Source organism: Labeo rohita, chromosome 16, assembly GCF_022985175.1.
Source record: "Labeo rohita strain BAU-BD-2019 chromosome 16, IGBB_LRoh.1.0, whole genome shotgun sequence".
Classification (NCBI taxonomy): Eukaryota; Metazoa; Chordata; class Actinopteri; order Cypriniformes; family Cyprinidae; genus Labeo; species Labeo rohita.
In genome coordinates, this window is record NC_066884.1 from 33225326 (window position 1) to 33246038 (window position 20713).

Here is a 20713-nt window from a genome sequence, read left to right on the forward strand (position 1 = left end):
CTGTGTTGGGCTGAAACTAGCAAAAAACACTAGCGTTGCACCTGGTGTCACATTGCACCGGTAAGACGTTTAAGATAGGGCCTACTATGCTGATGGTGACGTTTAAATCTTGCGCACTGTGCGCATAAACGTGTGTACGCATAAAAATTAAAAACAGCTTTGGACTAAACTAGTAACTTGCCATTTAAACCCATGCAAGTATCAATTTTGAGACATGAGATTTGAGACATGCCATTAACTATTCTCTTGAATAAAAGAGACTGCAGTGGTAAGACAAATCAAAGTTGTGTAGGTTGTTGTTTTTCAGATGATTGCCTAATTACACAGGCTTGTTCACACCAACAGAAATGTTCAATGCAAAAATTCAGTGCAGTTTTCAATTGTCTATTTAAGGGTTACTCCACCCCAAAATGAAAATTTTGTCATTAATCACTTACCCCCGTGTTGTTCCAAACACGTAAAAGCTTCGTTTGTCTTCGGAACACAATTGAAGATATTTTTGGATGAAAACCAGGAGGTTTGTGACTGTCCCATTGAATGCCAAGTAAATACCACTGTCAAGGCCCAGAAAAGTATGAAAGACGTTGTCAAAATTGTCCGTCTGCCATCAGTGGTTCAAGCATAATTTTACGAAGCTACAAGAATACTTTTTGTACAGAAAGAAAACACTGACACAGAACGGTGTGCACAGTTTGCGCCCAGTGGATACTCTCCAAAATGGCGCTATGGTGATGCATAGGAGATGAATTGTTGAATAGAGTCATTGTTTTTGTTTTCTTCCCATACAAAAAGTATTCTTGTAGCTTCGTAAAATTATGCTTGTACCACTGATGGCAGATGCACTATTTTTACGACATCTTTCATACTTTTCTGGGCCTTGACAGTGGTATTTACTTAGCAGTCAATAGGACAGTCACAAACCTCCCGGTTTTCATATAAGATATCCTAAATTGTGTTCCGAAGACAAACAAAGCTTCTACGGGTTTGGAACGTCATGGGGGTAAGTGATTGACAAAATTTTCATTTTGGGGTGGAGTAACCCTTTAATTCATACCAATGCGTAACAAACAGCAGAAGGCTGAATGAAAATGCTGATTTACTCTCTGACAGTAGGTGGCGCTTAGAAAAAAAGCAGAAATACCCTGGTTTTACATAACAGCAGTGTCTCTGTGCACGACTAAAAGTGCCAATCTTATGTCTAACCAGTTTCATTTGCAGCAAAATGGAAAAATGGTTGAAACACCTTTCAGTAAAATCTATCATATTGATGATATGCATTCTTGTTGGTCTGAACAGATGCATTAACAGACATTAATTCCAATTAAAATATTTATCGCACCAAACATTCATGTTGGTGTGAACAGGCCTTTATTTAAATTGTTTTCATTTACTACTGACTCTGAATACAGACAGTGGTGATTTTGTCATTGCAATAAAGATAGACCTATGTCAAGATAATTCCTTTGAAGAGTTAAGATTTAATGGAAGTAGCAGTAGATCTTTTTATGGAACGATTATCAAAAAAAAAAAAAAAAAAAAATTTGGGTGGCGACTTTCGATGATTCTATTCATCCTTTGTTTATTGGAAGGAGTGGGACAAAGTTCATGTGACTAAATGATTGGAGAAGTCTTACATCACTTGAGAGAAGTCGTTTCACAAGAAGGTATTGAGTAATGATATTGAATCGTTCATAATGTATGGCAAAGATACTCCAAGACATGCCAGGTGAACAGTCGTATCTACACACTGCAAAACAAATGTCTTAACATTCCATTATATCTTTACAAACTTGAAAATAACATAAGCTTCACACACCATATGCTAGCATCATCTTTGTCTTATCAAGTGAATGTTGATGGTTTATCAGTCCCTGTTGATAATTAGACCAATTAAAGATAATTATTATAATTGGATTTAAATAAGAAGATTTGTCAAAGCAACTGTAATTGCTTGGGCTTGGCAAAAGGGATTGTCACCCAGGTGACTAGAATTTCCAAGACACTAGACACCAGGCTGCAAGATCTCCAGTAAAAGTGCTCTTTGGCGCTATCTAGTGACTAATATTAAAGGAATATTAACTTGATTCTCCCAGAGCCCTGTCTTGGTGTGCAGAAGCACGTCTACCTTTAGAAGCAATTAAGCTTAGGACATCTCATTCTTCAAATGTAAGTAGACTAGGTCTGTTCGAGCTCCATGTCTTTAGGTATTAATTTGATCTTTGAAATGCAGATGTGCACGTAGATACTTTGGATATCTGAAGACACTTAGCACCTACTTTGGATAATGGTCAATGAATGAGGTCATTGTTATTCTAAGATTGAGAATTACATGCAAAAGGCATGTTCCTATCCATCTTCGGTGCCTCGCAATAGGCTGACATTCTTGTTTGGTGAGAAAGTTAGACGAGTGTGCCCATGCTGAATGCTGATATGTTGAGGTACAGATAGGGGCGGATCTCACTACACCTCAGCATACAGCAGATCTGCGGGATTATAAACCCACACATGCGTTTAAATAGAGAGGGGAAGACATCTGCGTGGACTGGAGGACGGACCTACGCCGCGGGAATGTTTAACTGCAGCTCTGGGGCTGGAGGAGTATCGGCGTCGCCAGAAATGACCAGCAGTGCGCATCCGTGCGTCTGTCAGAGAACAACCGGAGACCAAACGAGAGCGCTCTGACCAAAGACGTTTGGATCATGGCAGCGTCATCTCTCCATGCGCTTGTCTCCAGAAGACCTTTGGATCTTATCTCTGTTTTAAACTCTTTGTGGAGTCTGTGACCTGCAAACCTGGATCTTCGGAAAGTTGCTTCGCCGTCGACGTGTTTTTTGGACCGTTTTTGTCATTATAATGTTGAGCTGATTGTCCATCGCCCGCGTTTGCCGAAGGTTTTGGGATTGACTCCCTCATGACACCAATGTCCCCCTCTCTCTGGATCTTAACGAAAACCGTTTCTACAGGCTTTGGATACTCTGTTTATTCATTTTTTCTCTTTCCCCCCATACGTCTGGAGCGAATTTAGGATGCTGTGTTTGTCTCCTCCAGTAACCTACAACCTGTTATTCTGGTTTTTAATTCTCCAAACGCCACATTTAACTGCACCTTTAATCACTGGTAAGAATCATAAATAAACATCCATGAGAAATGAAATCATATAAACATTTCTGGATAAGACATAAAACATTTGATTAATATCAAATTAAGATGTCTCGGGAAAATATCTCAGGAATATGTGTTGGTTTGTCATCGTGATCGTGTAAATTGGTTTTGATATTTTTCTCATTTCAAAACTGAACGAATTAAAATGTCAAAACTCGCTTTAATGCAATTTTGCATTGCTTTGAATTTGGCTTTGAGTAAAATCAGATTCGAAAATGATTAATAAAAGGTGTAAAACTGTCCGTTGCCTTAGTCATGCAACTGTTCATCAGTATAATATGTAGCCGATGTAGACATAAAATAATTGCCAGCGTGTATTTCGTTTGTTTAAATAGTAATTACTTAAATACATAGTAACACTTTAAAATGAAGCGTGGCCTACATTCCGGTATATTTTGTAAACTACTTAACCCAAACAAAAGCCGTTTGGACACCCCTTATTCACTCATCTTAACGCGATTTGCTTATTTGCAGGCTTTAGTTACTGTTTGTATGTTTGCGTAAAATGTTTAGAGGAAATATCTTATGTAAATGTTAATTTATTCTTGCTTTTTTTATTCAGGTACGGAGGCTAGCTGTGAAAACGAGGGAGAAGTGTTACACATCCCCAACATCACAGACAACCCCTGCATCTCCTGCGTCTGTCTGGTGAGAAAACTTAAATCCTCGGGACTCGGTCGGAATTCAGTATGAAATATGGTTAAATATTTATAGTGCAGTTTGCAGATTTCACATGACTCATTTTTAAGAGTCAATTTCTGTTGTGAAGCAGCAGTGTGGAGCCGTGGCTGGGCAAACAAGATTTTGTGAGCATTCAGGGTAGCAACTTTTAACACAAGGGTTATATAGAATTGAAGGTCTAAGAGAGATATTCAGTAAGTATTAAACAAGTGATAGCCTATATGAAATATATATTTATAAGAGTTAAATTTAATTTAAGTTTTGTCACCACAGGTAAATAATGTAAGAGTATACATACAGTTTTCAGTAATACAACAATAATAATTGTACTCAATACTGCTTCAAAATTTACATATTGTTCAAAGCGGAATTTACAGTATGTCATTCACTCTGTGGTTAAATCTGCAGAGCTGACTTTGTAGTGAGAACTGTAAATGTATACATGTCCAGTGTAATGAATTTAGATGGTAAAACATAAGCAAAAAATGTGACCCTGGACCACAAAACCATTCATAAGGGTAAATTTTTTACATCATCTGAAAGCTGAATGTTTGTTAGGATAGGATGATATTTGGTCGAAATACAACTAGTTGAAAATCTGGAATCTGAGGGTGCTACTGAGAAAATTTGAAGTTGTCCAAATGAAGTTCTTAGCAATGCATATTACTAATCAAAAATTACGTTTTGATATATTTATGGTAGGAAATTTACAAAATATCTTCATGGAACATGATCTTAATATCCTAATGATTTTTGGCATAAAAGAAAAATTGATCATTTTGACCCATACGGTGTATTTTTGGCTATTGCTACAAATATACTCGTGGTACTTAAGACTGGTTTTGTGGTCCAGGGTCACATGTTGGAATTACTGTAATCCATCTATCCCTGTCCTGATCACAAAAATCAACGTGGTTCTATGTTATGTGTCTGCTAGGCATTATAAAGAGAATGATATGAGAACATTATGTTAAGCATCAAGAGTCAAACAATGTGCCTTTCACAAGGTTAGTGCGTGAGAGCTGATACGATGGGTTGATGAATGTCTCGTATTGATTTTGCAGCATGTGAGATGATGAATAGAGATCAATACAGGAAGTTTTATCTCTGAAAGATGATGCTACTCTTTATGTACATGCATTTGTCTGCTGTTGATGGGGATGTCATGAACCGAACGTGATTGAATTAAGCTGATCTATCAAGAAAGCAGATCACATCCCGTATTACATTTCATGGCTTTATCATTGTCACATTGTCAACAAGTAAAATTATTACAACCAGTAATGAATGATAATAAGGGATTGCACTTCAATTGTTTTTATCAACAGAATCAAAAAGTAGACTGTAAGCAGGAGAAGTGTTCACCGCTGGCAGAGGAGTGTGCACTGGTGGTCAAACAGACAGGAGCCTGCTGTGAAAGATGCAAAGGTCAGTTCAAACCAGCCGAAGAACTGATCTTAATGTTATTTGATTCTTATTTATTATATCTGGGCTAACAAAGGTCTTTAGTTCCTTAGGCATAATGTATAGTTGGTATGTATTGCTGTTTAACATCACTGCCACCTTATGGTTGAGATGCGCCATGACTCTTTATAGTTGAGGTCTTGATTTTCCTTGGCTGTTGGCCAAATGGGTTTCCTTAGAACATCTGAGGTTCCTCTGATAATAAACTATAATCAATATAATAAATGTATAATCAGCTATAAATCAGTCGATAATCTGCAGATGAAATTCAGTCTAGTTTTAATAAAAGAGCCAATTAAAATGCACAAATAGTTGTTTTACCAATGGTGGCTAATATTTTCTGGTTACATTGCAGAAAATGTTTTTTGTTGTTGAAGTTGTAAATAAAACAGATTATTGAAGTACATTTTACAAGAAAATACTATTATACTGCTGTCTTTCTACTTTATAATTTTGTGTTTAATTGAGTATGTTCCTTTCTGTTTCTTTGTAATTACTTTACAGCAATTTCTGTCTGGAAAAAGTAAATCCTACATCAAATTTTTTCCAGTGCACATGGTTTGAAATCATTTGATCTGAGCATTTCCTCTGTCTTGGCAGGTTGTCAGCTAAAAGGGACATCCTACAACAGTTCCCATCACTGGATCAGTCCTGTGAAACCCTGTGTCACATACAGCTGTCAGGTGGGAAACATTAAACACTGGCTGCATCTTGGGAATGGCTGACTGGATTTAATCTGTTGAAGTTAGCAGTTTAAGTACATGTAGAATAAACTGAATAAGAAAAACAGGACTTGATGAATGAATGCTTTAACCAACTACTGGTTTAAATGAAATGTTTGCCAAATGAGAAAAATCACGTAGTAATAACAGTGTAGATGAAAATGAGTACTCGAGTACCTCCTACCTCACCTCACACACAATATGTGCATTTTCATATTTATGTCTCCATAACAAGAAACAACCTACCAATATAAATCTATATAAGGTAAACACTGAAGGGGATGGTAAAGTTCATACATTTTTTTCTTTGGACAGGAAGGTGTCATCACTGAAGCAGAAATGAGGTGTGTCATTCACTGTAAGAATCCCAAAATCCATCCAAAGAAATGCTGCCCAACTTGCCCAGGTCAGTCAGTGCTATTATGTATGTGTGTGTCTGTTATGTTCTTATGCAGTGCATTTTTACCATAAAAGGGACATTTTTGTAAACAGAATACTGACGTGCACAACATATAACTTAATAACTTCACTTCATTAAACTGACGGCACAACTTAGTTGTTTGTCTGTGTGTATGTGAATATCTCTGCCAATCAGCCAGATTCTCATCCTAGCGCTTGTTCATATTTTGGATGTTCACAGGGTGCATTTTCGAGGGGAATTTATATAAAGAAGACGAAGAATTTCATCCCGAAGCGAATCCCTGTATTAAATGCATCTGCACTGTGAGTTTATCTGCTAAACAGCTAGTGTTACAAAACACAACAAAAAGCTTAGGGGCTCTTTACTATAACCAAACAGTAGCACCCCATCTGAGATGGTAAATATTTAGTATTTGAACATTCAAAATAATAATAGTGACAATAATAATAGGGTACAACAGGGATAAAGCCACACCTTAAGGAAAACGTGCTGTTCACTGCTCCCATAGTGTATGACTGGAAAAAAACATGTTTTGACAACACTGATGGAGCGACACATTATGTGGGAAAATAAATCATAAAAGTGGTTTGTTTTCTTTAAAAATGTTTCAAATGTATGAGATGGTGAAGGGGGCCTTTTACCCAAGAAGCATTGATACAAATTCGAAGTAACGTTTGGCATAATATATTAGTTAATACTTGCTCAAAACAATCACCTCAGCAAAGTTAACACTATTTTCATGTCATTTTATTTTGTTTAATTATTGTCATTAAAATGTTCATTTTTAAAAAACTGAAAACAATTATTTAAAAAAGTAAAGATTCTGAAAGCTTTAAAGGAGAACCCATTAAATGCAACATCTTATTGATAGCATAGATTTAAGTCAAGTCAAGTCACCTTTATTTATATAACATTACTATATAAATATGGTGATTATCTCTAGACTTAGTAAATCATGTTTACCCAAATACCATACTTTCACATATTCTTTAATTACTGAAAAAAAATGTTGATTAAATTATCTTGAGCGAAACTGAAAATCATAAATGCAGTTAATCAGATCCAAAATAAATGTTTTCTGTACATAATATATTTGTGTGTACTGTGTATATTTATTATTTATTATATTATATATATTATTTATTAATAATATATATATTATATATATAAACACACATACAGTATACATTTTGAAAATATTTGTATGTATTTACATGTATATATTTATATATTCATATAATTTATATTATATATAAATATATTTAATATATAAACGTAACATAACTTTCTTAAATATACATGAACGTGTGTATTTATATATACATAATAAATATACACAGTGCACACACATAAATATTATGTACAAAAACTTTTATTTTGAATGCGATTAATCGCGATTAATCATTGCCCAGCACTAATAGTTTTATAGAATACTATGAAAAAACAAAACAAAACAAAACAAAAAAAAACATTAAATATTTGATCAAACTAGGGCAGAATCAACTTTTATTAGATTAGAGGAGAATAAAATCAAATGTGCCTTTAGCCCCAAAATACCCTAATACATGAAATTTCATTTCAAATATATTTTGTTTTCTTCTTCTATATCAGTGTCTCACAGTAGCACCTATAGTTTAGTGAAATAACACAAATATATATGTTTTGATATGCTTTATATAATCGTGTGTGTTTTTCAGGGAGGGCAAAGCATGTGTCATAAAATGGTGTGTCCTGTTTTGTCCTGCCCATCTCATCTCACCCACACTCCACCTGGCCAGTGCTGTCCTAGATGTCGTGGTAAGTTATTTTCTTCTCAGTGTTTTGGGATAAAAAAAAAAAAAAACTAACCCTAACATCAAGACACTTAGAAACTCTTACTCTCGTACGGACTTGAGACTTACAGAATGACAAACATCATACACACTGACTATATTATATTATTGTGCACATGTGGTAAAGCATTCAATTACTATATAAAAGTTCAGAAATTTAGTCAAGAGAATCTTTGGTTCTTTATAGCCTCCACTAAACATAGTCTCTAAGTGCTTACAAGCTTCTGACATGTCTCTGCTGGAATCTCGACCCATTCTTTGAAAAAGCTTCCAGATCACTGATAATCATTGGTTTCCATGTTGCCATTGCTTTCTTCAAATTGCACATAATATTTATAAAGAGGTTTAAATCTGAAGACTGAACAGGCCGCTGAAGAGCTTTCTACAATTGATGCCCTAACCAAGGTTCAGTAGATTTAGATGCATACTTTGATCGTCCTGTGAAAGTCCAGTGGTCATCAAGGTTCAGTCTATTCACTGAAGGCATCACATTTTTTCACAAAATGGCCTCATACTTAAAAAAAATCCATGATGTCCACCTCCATGTTTGACTGTGGGGATAGTGTTCTTCTGCTCATAAGACTTGCCTTTTATGCACCAAACATGCACAGCAGTTCCATGGATCCAATAACTTCCACTTTGGTCACAGCACTCCATAAAACATTCTTCTAGAACCTCACAAGTCTCTCCAAATTAATTTGAGCATATTCAAGTCAGCCTTTTATTTTCTTCTTATTCAAGAGTGGCATCCCAACATGAAGGTCATGCTTGTCTAGTCTTCTTCTTATGCTCTGCATTGAAATGTTTTTTCCTCCTTTCACCAGGTCATCTTGCAAGCCTTTGGCAGTAAATTGAGGGGTTTTCTTAGTTGCTCTGATCAAATGTTTTATTTCCCTTTATGATGTTGTTTTTTTTCTTCATTGACCTCAAAAGTTTTGTGGTAAAACACATTTTAAACATATGGGTAATGCTGCCCGCTGTGTCTCTAGGAACTTTTAGTGTCCTCTTGTAGCCAAAGATTTCTTCTCTATAGCTTTGGTGAGAGCTTTTTTGACTTGGCCACATTTGCTACTTAACTTTAGCACTTGCATGGGCTAAATTTATGTATCTCTAACGGTTTAGGCTAATTAAGTTTTGTTAAGATTTTGTACCCTACCATACAAATATGTGACCCTGGACCACAAAACCTCTCATAAGGGTAAATTTTTGGAAACTGAGATTTATACAAAATCTGAAAGCTGAATGCCATTGATGTATGGTTTGTTAGGATAGAAAAAAACTGGAATCCGAGTGTGCAAAAAATCAAAATATCGAGAAAATCACTCTTAAAGTTGTCCAAATGAAGTTCTTAGCGATGCATATTACTAATCAAAATTTACAAAAATATCTTCGTGGAACATGGTCTTTACTTTATATCTTAATGATTATTGGCATAAAAGAAAAATTGAGGGGGCTAAATACTTTTGATTGCAATTGTATCTAGTATGCTTTCATGAAAAATGTAACAGGGTCTTGTTTGTCTTTTCTAGGTCAGAGGAGGGTGTTTGACTTGTCGCCTGGGAGCTGTCTGTTCCGCAGTGAGGTCTATGAGAACGGCACGTCCATTAGCTATGACAACTGCACCACCTGCACATGTGTGGACTCCACGGTGGTGTGCAGGAAGAGATGCTCAGCGCCTGGCAGCTGTCATGGCAGTGCGTGCTGTGAAGAGTGCCAGTCTCATCTGAAGATGGAAGATGTGAAATACTGCAGGGTGAAGAGCAAAATCTATAGGGTAAGGGACAAACAAACACGTGCACAACTAGTTGAAAAATGTATGTCTGTGTATCAAAGTAGAATGAGTGTGTTTATCTCTGTCTTTTCCTGATTTAGGATGGTGACAGATGGTCATCTGCTAACTGCTCTCTGTGTACCTGTGTTAAGGGGAATATTGAATGTCAGCCAAAGATTTGTGTTCCTATTACCAGCTGTCCCTCGGTAGGTTTTGTTTTACAAAGCTCATAAAGACACCTAACCGCAGGTTTATCTAAAGTCGTTTGTACTTTATAGTCATACGTTTGAGTCATAATGTATTTTATACACACTTTGGTGGTGATCCACTGTCAAAAGGTGAATGTGAAGTTTCAGAAAATAGTCTGGCAGTTTGAAAGTCTTGACTAGCTGAAGAGAACATTTACCTCACATTTAGCAACATAACGTCAAGTTGGTTTTTTCAATCAAAATGGCTTGGAAAACCGTTTGTGTGCGTGTGCTACATGTGCAGGTGTGTCTGTTTACGCCTGTATGGGTGTACCTAATATGAGAGTATTGTGCTCTGATAAATTATTTCAAGTGGAGCTTACATTGGTATTGTGACATCACATCTGTGTTGGAGATAGTTTTGCCCAGTTTCCTCTGTTAGTTCATGTTTCCTTTGTCTTGTTTAGTCCCTAGTGTTTCCCTGTATATTTGTAGGCCTCAAATTCAGTTGTTCCTGGTCTGCTGTTGTCTATGTTTGCTGGTTGTTTTGTTCTGGTCCCCTGAAGTTGAAAAAATCTCAACTTTAAATTGCAGCACTTGGATCTGTCACATTTTATCTAGCTTTCCAATCACAGTAGAGGAGGGACAGAACAAATACCATAGTGAACAGCCATCACATTTGTGACCATGGACCACAAAACCAGTCATAAGGTTTTTTTTACATTTTTTATTATCTAAAAGCTGAATAAGCTTTCCATTGATGTGTGGTTTGTTAGGATAGGGCAATATTTGGCCGACATACAACTATGTGAAAATCTGGAATGTGAAGGTGCAAAAATATAAAAAAAAAAATCACCTTTAAATTTGCCCAGATTAATTTCTTAGCAATGCATATTACTACTCAAAATGAAGTTTTGATACATTTACAGCAGGAACTTTACAAAATATCTTCATGGAACATGATATTTACTTAATATCCTAATGATTTTTGGCATAAAAGAAAAATCAATAATTTTGACCCATCTAAGTGTATTTTTGGCTATTGCTACAAATATACATGTGCTACTTAAGACTGGTTTTGTGGTCCAAGGTCACATTTTATACGTACAAAAACTGAACAACTATGTACATGCTGGTCTGTACCAAATGACATCTCTGGTCTAAAACAATATTAATATAATTAATAATAAGCAGCTAAAAGCTGTGGCTTTAAAGCACTCTTAAACTCCTCAGCTGGGCCTGGCTAAAATTAAATCTGGCTAAAATCTCTGTGATGGACAAAATGCCTAAATATTTTGTATCTAGTTATACTTAGCACTGCCTAACAAACCTGTTTGACTTTCTGTGTCTCGCTATGTACGTCTATCTCTATACAATGCTTTTCTTTCATTTTTCAGAACAAGATACTTAATCGAACTGGATGCTGTCCTGTTTGCACTGATAGTAAGTTGACTTCCTTACATGTTGTTCCTGCTGTGAATTGTAACTGAAGAAGAAGAGTTACACTTTTTTCATAGTTTTTTTGTTACATCAATTTCTACTGCAGTCAAATCTTCACACAGTCAATAATGTAACTTTCAATTGTATATTATAAGTTCTATGTTTGCCATCAGTTTGCATACAGATATTTGACCCTGGACCACAAAACCAATCATAAGGGTACATTTTTTGAAATTGAGATTTATACATCATCTAAAAGGCTGAATAAATAAGCTTTCCATTGATGTATGGTTTGTTAAGACAGGGCAATATTTGGCAGAGATACAACTATTTGAATATCTGGAAACTGAGGGTGCAAAAGAAAATTATACTGAAGAAATATTGAGAAAATACTGAGAAAATTGCCTTCAAAAGTTGTCCAAATGAAGTTCTTCGGAGTGCATATTGCTAATCAAAAATTATGTTTTGATATACTTATGGTAAGACATTTACAAAATATCTCCATGGAACATGATCTTTACTTAATATCCTAATGATTTTTGGCATAAAAAAAAAATGTATAATTTTGACCCAGTGTCTTTTTAGCTATTGCTACAGATGTACCTGTGCTACTTAAGACTGGTTTTGTGGTCCAGGGTCACATATGCATTCTTTATTTGACTTACAAAGTCACTATTTGACCACCAATATCCTCTCCATCTCTCTCTTCATAACTCCAGAGCCAGGTGTGTGTACCGTATTTGGAGACCCTCACTATAACACTTTTGACGGCCGCACCTTTAACTTCCAGGGCACGTGTAAATACGTGCTCACTAAGGACTGCTCCCCAGCGGCCAGTTTCACAGTGCTGGTGAAGAACGATGCCCGTCGCACACGATCTTTCTCATGGACCAAATCAGTGGAGCTGCACACATCAGGCCTGAGCATCAGCCTCCACCAACACCTGACCGTCCGTCAGAACGGCACACGGATCGCTCTTCCCTATCATAGCACAGGAGTCCACATTGACCTGGACGGATACCTGCTCAAACTCACCACTATTGCAGGTAAGGCCAGCATCCTGCTATGGGATTTTCTATCATAGGTTCATTTACATTTTGTCGATTGTGGCCGCGTCCCTGCAATGGGTATTAACATCTCCAGTGACTTCCATCTCAGTGAATTTATGACCTGTGTATATGTTCAAAAGTTCCATTTAAGTATTTAGTTGCTGGTACTGGTACTGACCAGTTATTTTCTGAGTATTTGTGACCCTGGACCACAAAACCAGTCATAAGGGTCAGTTTTTTGAAATTGAGATTTATACATCATCTAAAAGCTGAATAAATAAGATTATGGTTTGGTTTGATATTTGGCTGAGATACAACTATTTGAAAGTCTAAAAATCTGAGGGTGCAAAAAAATCTAAATATTGAGAAAATCGCCTTGAAAGTTGTCCAAATGAAGTTCCTAGCAATGCATATTACTAATCAAAATTAAGCTTTTTAAACATCCTAATGATTTTTGGCATAAAAAATAATTTTGACGTATACAATGTATTTTTGGCTATTGCTACAAATTTACCAGTGCTACTTATGACTTGTTTTGTGGTCCAGAGTCACATTTGAAAAGCTATTGTCCTGCCTGGATCTGATACAGGTAGATTTTTACAATACAGGTATATACACTGACCAAAATTATAAACATGAGCTGAACTCAAAGATCTAAGACTTTTTCTATGTACACAAAAGGCCTATTTCTCTCAAATATTGTTGACAAATCTGTCTAAATCTGTGTTAGTGAGCACTTCTCCTTTGCTAAGATAATCCATCCACCTCACAGGTGTGGCATATCAAGATGCTGATTAGACAGCATGATTATTCCACAGGTGTGCCTTAGGCTGGCCACAATAAAAGGCCACTCTAAAATGTGCAGTTTTATCACACAGCACAATTCCACAGATGGCGCAAGTTTTGAAGGAGGGTGCAATGGCATGCTGACTGCAGGAATTTTTAACAAAGCTGTTGCCCGTGAATTGAATGTTCATTTCTCTACCATAAGCTGTCTTAAAAGGCGTTTCAGAGAATTTGGCAGTACATCCATCCGCCCTCACAACCGCAGACCACGTGTAACCACACCAGCCCAGGACCTCCACATCCAGCATCTTCACCTCCAAGATCAGCCACCTGGACAGCTGCTGCAACAATCGGTTTGCATAACCAAAGAATTTCTGCACAAATTGTCAGAAACCGTCTCAGGGAAGCTCATCTGCATGCTCGTCATCCTCATCAGGGTCACCTGACTGCAGTTGGTCATCGTAACCGGTTTGAGTGGGCAAATACTCACATTCGATGGCATCTGGCACTTTGGAGAGGTATTCTCTTCACGGATGAATCCCGGTTTTCACTGTACAGGGCAGATGGTAGACAGCGTGTATGGTGTCGTGTGGGTGAGCGGTTTGCTGATGTCAACGTTGTGGATCGAGTGGCCCATGGTGGCGGTGGGGTTATGGTATGGGCAGGTGTATGTTATGGACACAAACACAGGTGCATTTTATTGATGGTATTTTGAATGCACAGAGATACCCTGACGAGATCCATCCACGACCATCACCTCATGTTGCAGCATGATAATGCACGGCCCCATGTTGCAAGGATCTGTACACAATTCCTGGAAGCTGAAAACATCCCAGTTCTTGCATGGCCAGCATACTCACCAGACATGTCACCCATTGAGCATGTTTGGGATTCTCTGGATCGGCGTATACGACAGCGTGTTCCAGTTCCTGCAAATATCCAGCAACTTCGCACAGCCATTGAAGAGGAGTGGACCAACATTCCACAGGCCACAATCAACAACCTGATCAACTCTATGCGAAGTGTGTTGCACTGCGTGAGGCAAATGGTGGTCACACCAGATACTGACTGGTTTTCGGACCCCCCAATACAGTAAAACTGCACATTTTAGAGTGGCCTTTTATTGTGGCCAGCCTAAGGCACACCTGTGCAATAATCATGCTGTCTAATCAGCATCTTGATATGCCACACCTGTGAGGTGGATGGATTATCTCGGCAAAGGAGAAGTGCTCACTAACACAGATTTAGACAGATTTGTGAACAATATTTGAGAGAAATAGGCCTTTTGTGTACATAGAAAAAGTCTTAGATCTTTGAGTTTAGCTCATGAAAAATGGGGGCAAAAACAAAAGTGTTGCGTTTATAATTTTGGTAATTTTGGAATTTTTTGCATTAGTTCAGTCAAAAAATGCTTAAAAACAGTTTTATTGTTAAATATTACTACTTTTTTTTCTTGAAATCTAATTTATTCCTGTGATGGAAACAAAATTTTCAGCAGACATTACGCTGATGTCTTCAGTGTCACATGATCCTTCAGAAATTATTCTAACTTGCTGATTTGGTGCTCGAGAAACACTTCTTATTATTATCAATGTTGAAAACTGTTTTTGCTGCTTAATATTTTTGTGGAAACTGTGATATACTACCATTCAAAAGTTTAGGGTAAGTAAGATTTAAATAAAGAAAGAAAGAAAGAAATACTTTTAGTCAGGAAGGACACATTAAATTAATCAAAAGTGTCAGGAAAAACATTTAAAATGTTACAAAAGATTTCCATTTCAAATAAATGCGGTTCCTTTAAGCTTTATATTCATCAAAGGATGTGTGGCATTCAAAACTGATTAATATCAAGTCAGCGAATGGGAGGCTGCTATAACGTGCACTGTGGATGTGGCGTATTAGCTGAAGGAAACTACTGTGAAAAATTCTGAGTAAGTAAATGATTTTTGCGGTGTGAGAATGAACCAACCTAGTGCCTTGCACATAGTTGACCTTTGGCCTGGCAACAGATTTGACTTGATTAACTCTCCAATGTGTGTATGACATTTATCTGTAAGCAACCTTTGTGATAGCAGCTCGTCAATCATTTCAACCTTGCACAGATTGAATAGGAGGGGTACAGTTTGCCCTAAGTTTGCCACACCTTTCTTTTTCAAAAGAGCATGACTGGCCTGTTATTTGATTATTCAATACAAATGACAAACTTCCAAACTAGCTTCCAATTCAGCATGCTGGTTTAGCTCAAGTCAAGTCACATTTATTTATATAGCGTTTTATACAATGCAGTGTTTCAAAGCAGCTTCTCATTTGTTTTTAGCTGTAAAGCACGTCCAAAGAAGATAATAAGAGCCATTATTCAGCATTATTTTAGTTCAGTTCAATAACTGTCAATGTTGCAAGGTTCAAAAATCCTAAAAAGAGATAAATTCAGCTATAAGCAGCCCTACAAAAAACAGTAGTGTCAATATTCAGCTTAAGTCTGTTCAGTGTTGATTCATTACAGTTCAATAACAGTATTGATTTTGCAAGGAAGATGTCATTATCCATTTAAATTTTGTTCTTACCCCATAGTGTAAGTGTAGTTAAGTCAATTTTACTCAATATTGTCTTTTTAAGCACATTTTCTAATAGGCTGTGCAGAACATGTCGAGATTTTTCAGGATCCAAATTGTAGGTTAAAGTTTATTTGACTGTTTAAGAAAATGAAAAAGGCCTTGATTCTGGTTAAAAGAAAATGTATACTTTATTTAAAAAATGCCTTTATTGTAACAAGTGGGTTTTTAAAGGGAACAAAATACTCTTATCTTTTAAATAATTTGTTTGCTAAATGATTTTATTCAAATGCTGTTTAAAATAGATTTAGACTGGTCAGACCACTGGATATCTCATCTTCTCAAACATAGTCTAATGCAATGTGTTTCCTTTCCCTAATCTTCATCTCGGCTGTGTCATCAGGACTGGAGATCACATGGGACGGGGACAGTCTGGTGGAGGTGGTCGCAGCACCCCATCTAAAGGGGCAGCTCTGTGGGCTGTGTGGAAACTACAACGGTCAAAGGCGGGATGACTCTTTAGGAGGAGACGGCCATATTAAGTTTGACGTGGATGAATTTGCTGAGTCTTGGCGTGTGGAGGACAATGAGGTGTGTCAGGCACAGAACCGCAGGCCCACGTCCTTCCTCTGTCCCGGCACAGTCAAAGTAAAGCTGCGTGCACATAGAACATGCCAAAAACTTAAGTCCTGGGAGTTTCAGAAGTGCCATTCTGCTGTAGACTTTACCTCTTTCTACAAGTGAGTTTCCTATTATGCAATCATTATTATTAAATAAATACAGTTAGGGTCAAAAGCTCATTATTTTACCAAAATAAGAGGGAACATACAAAATGCATGTTATTTTTTTATTTACTACCTATCATAACAGACATTCAAAAAAATACATGTTTTTTGGCTGGGTTCCTCTGGTGAAATTAGCATTCCAGGAGCTAAATACTACGTTATTGGGGTCACTTCAACCCACGGACATGAAAAACAACCCGCGGCAACAGTATGAAGAAAAACTGCGAACTATTACAGAAAGTTCAAATGCACTGATTCTTTAGAAGGAAAAACAATGCATCAAGAGCCAGGGCGTGCAAACTTTTGAACAGAATGAAGATGTGTACATTTTTCTTATTTTGCCTAAATACCCTAAATACCCTGATCTTCAAATTCTAAAAGAGTAATCAAACAAATTTTTGACTCGGTTTCCCTCGTTATAACGCCATTACCGTTACTGGCAATAAAATGCGGCATTACTATAATTGAGCTCACTGAAGCGATTTTCATACGAGTATGCTCTCTCTCAGCCATAGGACCTGCAAAGCTGTGCATCGCATCGTTTTCTTCTTCGGAGGTAAATTCTGGCTTATTCCTCTCAGCTTATTCCTTCCTTCTTCCAGAAAGGAAAAGTAGCCGAGATGAACTTGATGAACATTCACATTTGTTTACAGAAGTGACGTGGGTATTTACCTACATGTCCGCACGTCTCACTCGAATGTTTAAAATTTGAAAAGTGGAGCTGCTCATGGGCGTGATTACATTAATAATACATTTAGACAGGAAAAACTGGAGTTTGCGTTGGTATCAAACGGATTACTAAAGAATACTTCTTTTTGACGTGACATTTAAAAGTAGACATTTTGCAAGCTTTCTATACACATATTTCTCATGTCTATGAGGCAGGTATTCGCTGAGATTCAGGTTGTTTTATTTACGTGTCTGTGAAGAGAAGTGACAGAGACTGAGACGGCAGAGAGCACCCTGTTTATTTTCTTTACAAAAGCATTTTATTTTGTTATTATGTTTATGTACCAATAAACGTAGACGTTGCAGTTTCAAATGATATGATGTGATATTTAGCCCCTGGAAGGTGTCTCTCACATTGTCCCACAGCAACATTAATATAGTGTAGATTAGTGTACAATGTTTTATTCACTTCACATATTTAATATTGGGGGCATCTAAGTTGTGACATACTTGAACATTTTAAAATAACTCAATAGTTACTTTCCCTGATAATAATAATAATAATAATAATAATAATAATATCTTATTCAGGTCAGTACTAAATAAAAAATAACATCCATTTTGAATGATCCCTCTTATTTTTGTAAAATTAACATTTTGCAGAAGGTGTATGTAAACTTTTGACCTCAACTGCAAGTAAAATACATTTGCAGCATTTGAATTTCTGAAGATCAGAGCATCAAACTTAGTAAGCAATCATGGTATGTGCATGTGCCATTTTACTGAACTACTAAAGCAAGCTTTAGGTCTTTGCATTTTAATTTTAAATATTTAATGCTAAAATCCTAAACTAAATGTTTGTAGAGCAGAGAAACATTAAACTGGTGCCAGTTATTCAGTGCTAATGATGCACACCTCAACATACAACACTGACACTAATACTATCTCTGTCTCTCCCCATGTCTTCCTCTCGTAGGTCATGTGTAACAGACATGTGTGAGTGTCCAGTGCATAAGAACTGTTACTGTGAGTCGTTTATAGCGTATAGTCGAGCGTGTGAGAGAGAGGGCATCCGTGTGCACTGGAAACCGGAACTCACCTGCATGAGTAAGTCGACAGCAGCAACTCAAACCCTCATTCATTGTTTTCTGTCAGTTACATTTTAAATGTTATAGGATTTCTTTTTAAGAAGCTTTCTTATTTACATTTGTGGAAAAGCTGTCTTTTCTTCATATTTGACTGGCGTTCATTTGACTTTTTTGCTGTAGGCACACACTGCAAACATGGCGCAGTTTATGACACATGTGGACCTGGCTGCACTAAAACCTGCAATAACTGGAATGAGATCGGACCCTGTCAAAGGCCCTGTGTCGCTGGCTGCCACTGTCCAGCCAGCCTGGTCCTCTTTGAGGGCCACTGCATTAAACCTACAACCTGCCCCGGGCGATGACCCACAGGACTCTACTATTAAAGCAGAGGGCTGAAAGAGATCCAAATACACAAGGGCTAAGAGAACTGGGCATTGCAAACAGGACTGTACGATACTCAGATACTGAGAGAGACACATTGTGCCTTTGCCCTGCTTCCCTCAGCAGTGAGACTCACCAGACGTTTCCTTTGGCTTCTCTGTGAGGACTCAGGATCTCTGTGCTCGGTCTATGTGGATTTGTCATAGATGGTGAAAACCAAATCCTAAGTGCCTTACTGACCTCTGTTACTAAATTCCTGATGCCTCAAACTAAAAGGACTGAACTGGACAATCTGAGTTAAGTGTGGGGTATACGGCATACATAAACTATAGTATTATCCATTTATTGGGTCAGCCAGTATTTAATACGCAATTGCTTATCTGAAAGGGAAACTATTTATGTATTTGTTGTTTATTTTGTAAGTCGGGGACTCAAATGTGACTGTTATAGCATTAAAGAGAAGTGTACTGTATTTGTCCAGCCAAGTGTTCATACACTGATGTGTGTATGTGTTAATCTAATTGTACATTTCACTTGACCCATTAAGATACTATATAGATACTATATTACCAGTATAAAGCTTATATACTTTCAAAGATGAACATGTTTAAAATTTTGTCATCAGGAAGTGCAGTGTGACATTTGTGCACACGACTCAGGTTTGGAGACGTCTCGTGTTGATTCAGGACTGGTAGAATGACTTTGCACCTATGCCAGACGAGCCCAAAAAATCATCATATTACATAAAATGTGTTAAGAATTTGGCAGGTTACATAAAAATGGTCTTGTAGGCTGTAAATTGATAAAACATTTACAATACGAACCTGAGTGTTATGTGTGTTGAGTGTTCAAGTGCTGTAGTTAAGTCGTGATCATACAAGAGTTATTGTTTGAGCTACATTAAATGTGACTAAACACACACAGGCACAGCCCTAAAAGAAAACAACATTCTTTCCACAACACACAAAAGACATCTGAGACAATAAGTGACATAATGGAGTAGTTGACTCATTAACTTTTTTTCTACAAAGATTTTATGTTAAAAATGTCTGTATAGTTTTGGTTATAAATACTCATTTGCCTTTTTCCAATTATATTGGCACCCTTGGTAAATATGAACAAAACCAACTGCAAATTATTTACTTTATTTAACATTTTTACATAAATAAAATCAAGTAAAATTCCTTAAAAAAAATTGTGGAACGAGTCCATCCATCGATTCTTAAAACATTGTCCTATGTAGGGTGACTAGGGATGCAGAAATGTGGAATAAATTCTCAAGAGTAAACATCCAACTAAAACCAAAAAAAAAAAAAACCCAAAAAACAATAATAGTCATTTACTTACCCTTCATGTCATTCCAAACCTTTATGACTTTCTTCTGCTCGTAGATGCTAGTTGGGTCTTGGGATCAGAAAGTTTCCAAAATGGAAAAATATAAGGTGGAAAGTGGCCAATAAGAAAAATCTATAAAGAAAATGGCCGTAAATAGCTATTGATGTTATCAAACTCATGTACCTACAGTTTGGCAGTAACTGGGTTTTAAATCAAAATCAAATCAAATCACCTTTATTTATATACTGCCTTTAACAATACAGAATTGTGACAAGGCGGCTGTACAGTATTAAATAGGAAATAGTACATCAACAATGCAAAAGGCAACAGTAAACACTCAATTTTCAGGTAAAGGTAGTTAATCAAATACAACAAAATAAAATACAA

The 20713-nt window shown here is 36.8% G+C and overlaps 1 protein-coding gene across 1 annotated transcript; it reads left to right on the plus strand.

The window, feature by feature from the left end:
• Positions 1–2465: 2465 nt before the first annotated feature.
• bmper (BMP binding endothelial regulator) lies at positions 2466–19471 on the plus strand. The gene is made up of 14 exons (XM_051130372.1): positions 2466–3117; positions 3725–3810; positions 5172–5271; positions 5908–5990; positions 6345–6435; positions 6670–6752; positions 8148–8247; positions 9812–10056; positions 10155–10259; positions 11639–11684; positions 12401–12727; positions 16472–16808; positions 18499–18629; positions 18791–19471. Exons 1-14 carry the CDS (start codon positions 3027–3029, stop codon positions 18970–18972), a joined length of 2007 nt encoding a protein of 668 aa, XP_050986329.1. The 5' UTR covers positions 2466–3026; the 3' UTR covers positions 18973–19471.
• Positions 19472–20713: the final 1242 nt, after the last annotated feature.